At 40.5% G+C, this 9598-nt stretch overlaps 1 protein-coding gene across 2 annotated transcripts in view; it reads left to right on the plus strand.

The window, feature by feature from the left end:
* FLRT2 (fibronectin leucine rich transmembrane protein 2) overlaps positions 1–8456 on the plus strand; it is a 98448-nt gene extending 89992 nt beyond the window's left edge. For both annotated transcript variants that reach the window (XM_037984350.2, XM_037984351.2), the window contains exon 2: positions 482–8456. In XM_037984350.2, coding sequence (XP_037840278.1) covers positions 857–2839 — 1983 coding nt within the window. In that variant the 5' untranslated portion in view covers positions 482–856 and the 3' untranslated portion in view covers positions 2840–8456. The remainder of the gene's footprint in view (positions 1–481) is intronic.
* Positions 8457–9598: the final 1142 nt, after the last annotated feature.

The following is a 9598-nucleotide window of genomic DNA, read 5'->3' on the forward strand; positions in this document are numbered from 1 at the left end:
ATTAGTCTCCATTTTGCATTTTTAAATATATAACTATGCAGGGCTTCACATTTTCCCCTTCACTTTTGCTAGCTGTCAGTCATCACCTCTACCTTGAAACAAGTCTATGACCAGTGGGATTTGTAGATAATTATCATTAACTGATTGAGTGGATTCAGCAGTGTGCCTGTTGTAATTAAGTGTTTGGATATGCAAATAGATGAAGAATAGATAAAAGAGAAGGTACTGATTGGGCTGTTAAATTCACAATACGATGGTTGATGGTGACAAGTAACAGCATGATGTCCTTTTGAAGATACTATATTATTTCTTGAATACCTTTTCAACTAAGTTACTGTTATTTGATATTCCACTTAATGCCAACCCTGGCCTCTCAACATTTCATTCCAATCTCATTGTTTTTGAAAGGCTCAGGGTTATATTGGCACTTCTTTCATTACTGCCCTTAACTGACCGTTTCCTCTTTTCTTTCCTACAACAGATTGCAGATTGAGCTTACCCAAGAAGTTCGTAGACTAATCAAGGCTGGCTTGACCTACAATAGAAGAGAGTTCTGCCTGCCCACTTGGGCTTGTGTTGACACGGCTGATAACTTGCCATCACCTGTTGCCAGTGTGGAAAAATTCTCCCTGTTGAATTTTTTGCACATGGAGGACAGCAGCAAAGAGGGCAACACACGCTGATAAGACCCAAGACAGCAGGGAGATTATTTTACCATACGCCTTCAGGACGTTCCCGCTAGCTAGAGTTCTGGACTTCCGCAGAACCCGGTCCAGTCATTTTGATTTTGCTATCTGTTATTTTTTTTTCTTTTTCTTTTTCCCACTACATTGTATTTTATTTCTGTACTTCAGAAATGGGCCTACAGACCACAAAGTGGCCCAGCCATGGGGCTTTTTTCCTGAAGTCCTGGCTTATCATTTCTCTGGGGCTCTACTCACAGGTGTCCAAACTCCTGGCCTGCCCTAGTGTGTGCCGCTGCGACAGGAACTTTGTCTACTGTAATGAGCGAAGCTTGACCTCAGTGCCTCTTGGGATCCCGGAGGGCGTAACCGTACTCTACCTCCACAACAACCAAATTAATAATGCTGGATTTCCTGCAGAACTGCACAATGTACAGTCGGTGCACACGGTCTACCTGTACGGCAACCAACTGGACGAATTCCCCATGAACCTTCCCAAGAATGTCAGAGTTCTCCATTTGCAGGAAAACAATATTCAGACCATTTCACGGGCTGCTCTTGCCCAGCTCTTAAAGCTTGAAGAGCTGCACCTGGATGACAACTCCATATCCACAGTGGGGGTGGAAGACGGGGCCTTCCGGGAGGCCATTAGCCTCAAATTATTGTTTTTGTCTAAGAACCACCTGAGCAGTGTGCCTGTGGGGCTTCCTGTGGACTTGCAAGAGCTGAGGGTGGATGAAAACCGAATTGCTGTCATATCCGACATGGCCTTCCAGAATCTCACAAGCTTGGAGCGTCTTATTGTGGACGGGAACCTCCTGACCAACAAGGGTATCGCTGACGGCACCTTCAGCCATCTCACCAAGCTCAAGGAGTTTTCAATCGTCCGTAATTCGCTGTCCCACCCTCCTCCCGATCTGCCAGGTACACATCTGATCAGGCTCTATTTGCAGGACAACCAGATAAACCACATTCCTTTGACAGCCTTCTCAAATCTGCGTAAGCTGGAACGGCTGGATATATCCAACAACCAACTGCGGATGCTGACTCAAGGGGTGTTTGATAATCTCTCCAACCTGAAGCAGCTCACTGCGCGGAATAACCCTTGGTTTTGTGACTGCAGTATCAAATGGGTCACGGAATGGCTCAAATACATCCCTTCATCTCTCAACGTGCGGGGTTTCATGTGCCAAGGTCCTGAACAAGTCCGGGGAATGGCCGTCAGGGAATTAAATATGAATCTTTTGTCCTGTCCCACCACGACCCCCGGCCTGCCTCTCTTCACCCCAGCCCCAAGTACAGCTTCTCCGACCACTCAGCCTCCCACCCTCTCTATTCCAAACCCTAGCAGAAGCCACACGCCTCCAACTCCTACCACATCGAAACTTCCCACGATTTCTGACTGGGATGGCAGAGAAAGAGTGACCCCACCTATTTCTGAACGGATCCAGCTCTCTATCCATTTTGTGAATGATACTTCCATTCAAGTCAGCTGGCTCTCTCTCTTCACCGTGATGGCATACAAACTCACATGGGTGAAAATGGGCCACAGTTTAGTAGGGGGCATCGTTCAGGAGCGCATAGTCAGCGGTGAGAAGCAACACCTGAGCCTGGTTAACCTAGAGCCCCTATCCACCTATCGGATTTGTTTAGTGCCACTGGATGCTTTTAACTACCGCGCGGTAGAAGACACCATTTGTTCGGAGGCCACCACTCACGCCTCCTATCTGAACAACGGCAGCAACACAGCATCCAGTCATGAGCAGACGACGTCCCACAGCATGGGCTCCCCCTTTCTGCTGGCGGGCTTGATCGGGGGCGCGGTGATATTTGTGCTCGTGGTCTTGCTCAGCGTCTTTTGCTGGCACATGCACAAAAAGGGGCGCTACACCTCCCAGAAGTGGAAATACAACCGGGGCCGGCGGAAAGATGATTATTGCGAGGCAGGCACCAAGAAGGACAACTCCATCCTGGAGATGACAGAAACCAGTTTTCAGATCGTCTCCTTAAATAACGATCAACTCCTTAAAGGAGATTTCAGACTGCAGCCCATTTACACCCCAAATGGGGGCATTAATTACACAGACTGCCATATCCCCAACAACATGCGATACTGCAACAGCAGCGTGCCAGACCTAGAGCACTGCCATACGTGACAGCCAGAAGCCCAGCGTTATCAAGGCGGACAGTTAGACTCTTGAGAACACACTCGTGTGTGCACGTAAAGACACGCAGATTACATTTGATAAATGTTACACAGATGCATTTGTGCATTTGAATACTCTGTAATTTATACGGTGTACTATATAATGGGATTTTAAAAAAGTGCTATCTTTTCTATTTCAAGTTAATTACAAACAGTTTTGTAACTCTTTGCTTTTTAAAACTTAAAAAAAAAAAAGTTGCTGAAGTACTGTACAGGGTTGTACAATGAGAACCCAATGCCGAGGCAAAAAGAACGAGTGATTCTTCCTTAGGATACACATCAACCACTTCGCTGTTGGAAGCTGTCAGAATAAATTCCTGGTGGTCAGATGAAAGGGCAGATTAAATGGACTCATCAGGGTACGAGGAATAATATGGGTGAAACAAGAAATGGCCCAGAGAGTTTCACACTATTCCTATACCTCCAGGTCTGGAAGACAGGTAAAAAAATTCTATAATGTGAGAATAGAGGTAGTTACCCTGATCTGACCCAGTGCGGGAAATGCTGAAAGCACCAGGAGGAAGCTAGTTCCCGTGAGATAAGTTAACCTGGCCTGACAGAATCAAGAAAATTGAGATGAGATTTGAAAAGACCTGAAAATGCAGGGGTTGGCTTTCTGACTGGGAACTTAAAAATCACTCTTCATGCTTCCCTGGTTCTAAGTGATAACAGAGTTAGAGACTTGAGTCTGATTTCAGTCATCTTCAGGGACGGGTCTGATGTTGTAGCAAGAAAACTCCCTTTAAAAGTGTTACTGTTCAAATCATATGTCAGGTTGAATCACATTCAACAGAGATATATTCTAGAATAATTTTTTAGAAGAGGCTAATAAAATTAAGGGAAGAATTATATTGAATGGAATTATTTTTGATAATGAGAATTATTTGGGTAGATTCACTGAGGCTATGTCAACATGATATTTAGACCAACAGGTGATCAATGTTTTGAAAATACAACAATGACTTATTTAAAAATTACCCTTACTGCTATTTAGACAAAAACAACTGGTCAGTGGTTCTGTTATGTCAGCTGACTTTGTTAGTATCATGTTGAAATAGCTTGAAGTAATATCTTTTATCCCCTTGCAAATTCTTGTCTTCCAATCATCTCCCATATATCTTCATAATTAGTTGTGTATAACACCTTCGTTTTTCTCCCTCTGCTCAGTATTTCAAGGAAAATTATGGATACCAGTCTTGGCTGCACAAAATATCCATATGTACTTATACATTTTTAAATGCATACTAATTTTCACTGCTAATAATTCTGTAAGGACACATCAAAGCTGGCCAAAATAATTAATTTTTAAAAAAGCGATACCTGGTTTCCACCTTGTACTGACTTTGATCCTGTTCCACTTTTGAAATTTTATTTGTTCCTTTTCCATCGTGGATGTTCCTCTACTTTGGCAGTTGCGGAGGGATCATCAATCTTCTGTTAGCAGGACAACACATGAAAAACAAGTCAGAGAGTGAAGGCTTGTTCCCCTAATCCTGGCAGAGCAGGGCATAGAAAAGAGAGGGATGTCCTTGCTTAATTCTAGATACTTTTGAGGCAACATCTTCATAAAACACGTAGTTTAATCTTTGCCGTCCTTAGACAGAGAAGGGCTATGGATCACATACATTATCAAAAACTACTCCCTTGGAAAAAAAATCTTTTTAAACATTTCACTCTGTGATGCATATTTCTTTTACCACTGGCCATTATTATAAGGACCCATGAAGTAAATGTCACCGTCATCTTACTTGCTCTCTCACTCTCAGCAAAATAAAACTGTGATGTGTCTTCTTTGTAAAAGTTTAGGTATAAAATGCTATGCAACTTTTTCTTTATAGTAAGAGCTTTATTTTCTTTAATAATGTAGCCCAACTTATATGTTTTAATCTCCCTTCTCCCTCAGAATAAGCAGAAAATATAACTGCAGCTGTATGTTAGACACAAGAATTGAAACTGTGCAGTCAGTAGAGCTGAACTTAGCTATGAATTAATTTAAATTAATTCTAAAGTGACTCTGGTTTCCATTTTAGTCTATTAGCTAGAGGGTTTTGGCTGTTGCTTTTTTTAAAGTTAGGTCCATGCAGTGAAGGGAAAAGAGTGTGAAGGTGATCAGTGTAGCACTAAGACATCTAAAATCAAGACAATGACATGGGGGCTTTGTGTACTTAGCTGGGTAATTCCCTTCTACTGTCCTCTTCCCCTTGGCTGTGTAGATAAAATTGTGCATTCAAATGATGGTACTTTGACTTTTGAGGGTTTTTATTTCTGTTATTCACCAAATAATCATTCTCGTTTATGTATATTGTATGTTTAACCCCCAGTGGGATTTCTGGCTGCTGAAATCGCTTTAGGCCAGGAAAAACAAGGATAAAGAGGTTCCTGTCATTTCTTATGGAGTTCACAGAATTATTTGGGGCTTAAGTAGTACAATGGAGACAGTCACGTGCAATGCTTAAGGTGGTCTGACGGGGTCCCTTTTGCTGGAGGTGTTCCTGAAGAGATTGAACCTAGTAACAGGCTTTATTTTCATCTTGTGTACAACATGACAAAGACTGCTAAGATTAAAATCCGTCTCCCATTTGTTACAGCCTCACCTGCACCAGGATAGAAAGCACATGATGGAATCTGTGATGTCTAATGTGTCTTATGAAAATAGCCAAACAACTGTCCCTGGGGATTCTGCTTTGATTGGCATTTTTAGTCATGGGAATGTATTTTTGCAGAAATACCTGCTTTGTGTTTGGGCCTCTCTTGCTGTCATTATGATGTATTTTGAGATGATTAGTCAAGAGTCAAGGTTGAGAGTACAAGCCAAGACCATGGAAAAAAATCCATGCTCACTGGCCAATAAAGGGCTTGATGCTACCTGGCCAAATAAGGTGATTCAGATAGAATCTGATCCCGTTCAGAGAGCTCGGTAACTGTCACTGTACAGAAGACATTGAAAAGGAAGTGGCATAGTCATGATCACAAGGATATGTTGACAGTTATCTATAGCCAGGGTAGTTGTTAATACCTGCTTGTTTGGGGAGATATGTTTGATTATAGAGAGACTCTGGGCTACCCTCAAACACCATCAGATGCAATTAGCAGCCCACAGCATGGGACAATCGCAGGCAGCTACGAGGATTGTATCCCCTGCCTATTTTCCTTGTGTATCAAATGGAAAACATTCTCCCCTGTGAGAAAGAATGCAGTTTCTAATTATCTGGATGTTCGTTGAAAATATATTAGACATTGTCCCTGAGGTTACAAACAAAACCTATAATGTGACCTGTCTGGTAAAAAGTATTAATGAAGTAGCTCATATTACAACTTCATTTTCTACTAGCACCTATCATAATAGTCTTAGTCATTTCACACAAATCAGAACTTACTTCCCCACCAGGGAGGACAACTTCATGCTGTGATCGAAGCATCCATTCAGAACACGAGGCAATATTGTAGTCCACAGGGAATGGATGCTTCACTTGATCGCCGGACCTCAGCTGCAGAGGCCATCGCAGCTCTTGAAAAGGGAAGTGGTTAATTTCTATTGGCATCTTTGCTTATAGCATTTTTCTCTAACCTATAACAAGGAGACATTACGTTTTACTTTAGAACATGAGAATAGCAGTTTTGCTCACGATTTACCATTCCAGCTGCAGGGGAAAGCAAAGCAGAAAACAGTGCCCCAAACAGAAAAAAAGATACTTACACAGAAAAAAACAGTTCTTGGTCTTTTTCTTGGTCTTGTCAAACCTTGCCTGATGCTCTTTCTGAAGTCAAAATACGAATGCTAAGAAGGCATAACCTACATCCTTCTCTGATTTCTTCAGCAGGGTCAAAAGACAGTTACCAGCAATGGGGAATGCTTGTCACTGTGGAGAAAGAGTTTTGTACCTGTCTGGTACCGTTGTTATAACAAATCAGATTTTCTTACTATAGTTTTTTGTTTTCTAGCTACACACCCACCAGAAGAGCACAAAGGAAGGCCATCGCAACAAGCGTTTTAAAATTAATATCAAACATGCACATGCGTGTACACACACACACACACATACACACACGGCGGCATTTGTAAAGGTGTCCCTGGAATGTAAGATTTATAACCGTTTAAGGCAAGGTGAAGGCATTGCCAACTGTGTGTCCCTCATAGGACTAGTGTATATTCACTGAAAGTTAACCTGATGATTTGTTATTGTTTGAACCATATGCTGATTTGCTTCTGGTTTCTGTTTAGTGTGTTCTCTCTGACAAGGGGCTGGAAGATTCTGCATCACACATCCTCTGAGACCTACCATGTCGCACACTTTGTTAATGACAAACTTCACTCTACACTATACAGTATCTTGTTGATATATTCAGTAAAGTCTTATTTTAAAAGAAAACCACATTGTGTTTATCTGAGTAAGTTCATTGGGATACAGTCAATACTTACGCTGTTAATGTAGAATAAATGATGCAGGAGGGCAGAAATAAAGGAGGTAATAGGATTTTTGTATTCTCCTATCATGAAGATGACTTGCATTTCTAAAGGCCATTTGATCCTTTTCGTGTGAGGAGTTTATATGAAATCCTCATGTTCTTTTAAATTTCCTAACTAAATTGTGTGTTCCTATGAAGACCTCTTAGGTATACACACATACACAGAGCATCTTATTTCATATTGGTGAAATCTATGTTGTTTAGGATATAGATAATGACATTGTACTTATCAGAATAGTCTTTTCTCCTATTCAGAATATATGCTATTGGCTTTATTTTTTATTTTTTAATTTTGTTTAAATAAGGTGTCACCATGTTGCCCAGGCTGGTCTCAAACTCCTGGATGCAAGCAATCATCTCGCCTCGATCACCCAAAGTGCTGGGATTACAGGCATAGGACACCATGCCCAGCCACATTGTTGTTTTTAAATGTCAGTTTTCTTTAAGAATTCTCATAGTACTTTTCTGCTTCAGAGTTTATAGCACATCCATCCATCCTTTCAGTAGGCACTCATGGAAATGTATGTCCATGCTCAAGTTCTGTTCTGATTAGTCTCATGATTTTTCAGAACCCCTTTTGCTAATCCCTCTTGGCCATTTCATTAATAATGTATTTGACAGAGATTGAATCAGGAAACGTGACATTTCAGTTAACTAGTATTACCTGTTTGTAGAATCTCTGTTGGAACATCGACTGTGAAAGACAGTACTAACAGGTAATTCATATTACGTTTGGGGAATTAATGTAAAGTAACATCCATGCTATTCTTGGTTTGCCAAGAGTTACAGACCTTATTCTGTGCAGACTAAACCATTAGTCAAAAAATACCCTTCATTCAAAAGTAATGTATTAGTGTCTTCCTACTCTGTTCCAAACACTAGGCTGAGTTCGGAGGCCTCACAGAATAATGAAATGTGTTCTTAGCCAAATCAGGCAAATCTCCCTCACTATGTCCCTGAAGAAATCTCTTCATCTGATATATTTACTATTCATCTCCTTTGTATAGCACTATGTTAGGGTCTTCTGGGGATTCAGAGAAAAAGGTCTGGGAGCCATTAAGGAACTCACAGATCAGGTAATAAACACTTTTTCTCATGCATTCCAGTGTCTCAGAGCCTGTGTAATTACTTTATACTCCTTCGTTAAAGTGACAGAACATCGAAGGTGACAAAAGAGATGTTTCCACCCGTTGGTAAGGTTGATGCACCTGTCATATGTTAGATGTTCTTGGTTTTTAATAGATGCAGCAATGAGAGAGCACATTGATAAAGTCAGAACTTAATTTGAATTAAATTTTCAAGTTTCCACCAAGTATTTGAAAACTTTGAAATTATATTTGGTAATTACACAGGCAGCCGTTTAAATTTTTATTGAGCATCTCAATGGAGATCAATCTAAAGGAGTAATAATGACACCTGACAATTACTCACAACCTGTGTGTATGTAAGACCTTGTGCAAACTGTGTGATAACATACGTTTGCATTTTGTCTTTAAAATAACCCTGTAAGGTGCATTATTTTAATTTTTAGATCTTAAAACTTAGCTTCAAGAGAAACTAAGTGGTTAGTCTATAGCTACAAATCCTATAAATGACAGAGTCAGGAATTACCCCCGAGCATGACTCCACGGACTCTTAATTGTTTTCCTGCCTCTTAATAAATTGACCATCCTTGAGACTGACTAGCCTTCAGATTTTTCATGATGGAGCTATCACAACTTCTCAGTGGATGCATATATTATTATGGCAAATCAAGGGAAAATTTTAGAAACCTCAAAAATCCTGTCTTCTAAAGCCCTTGGTCATCCATTCCTACTTTTTATAAAAATTCTTTTTGTGATTATTTGATGGCTGCACACTTATCTGATTTGAAAGTTTCAGATGGAATCAAGATATGTCTATACCCATAGGGTGAGCTCAAAGAGCCATTAAAAGGTCTTGAGTTGGGTTATTGTTAGTAATGAATTTGTTTCATACTTGAGATGTTGCTCTAAGTGTTTTGTAGATTCCGCTGAAAAAGCACACATGTCACAATCTATTAGGGCATTAGTAAACTGGCTTCTGAATTTATGCTCTTATTTTTTTTCCATAACATAGAAAAAAATGTGTGCTTTAGGGGATATTATATAAGCTTTATTTTCATTGGCTCTACTGAAAGTTAAGGATACAAAACTTTTTAACGGTAATACCCCAAACGATATGTCATTTTAGCACACACACACCAACTGGAGATCATATCTGT

This window comes from Chlorocebus sabaeus, chromosome 24, assembly GCF_047675955.1.
Source record: "Chlorocebus sabaeus isolate Y175 chromosome 24, mChlSab1.0.hap1, whole genome shotgun sequence".
NCBI lineage: Eukaryota > Metazoa > Chordata > Mammalia > Primates > Cercopithecidae > Chlorocebus > Chlorocebus sabaeus.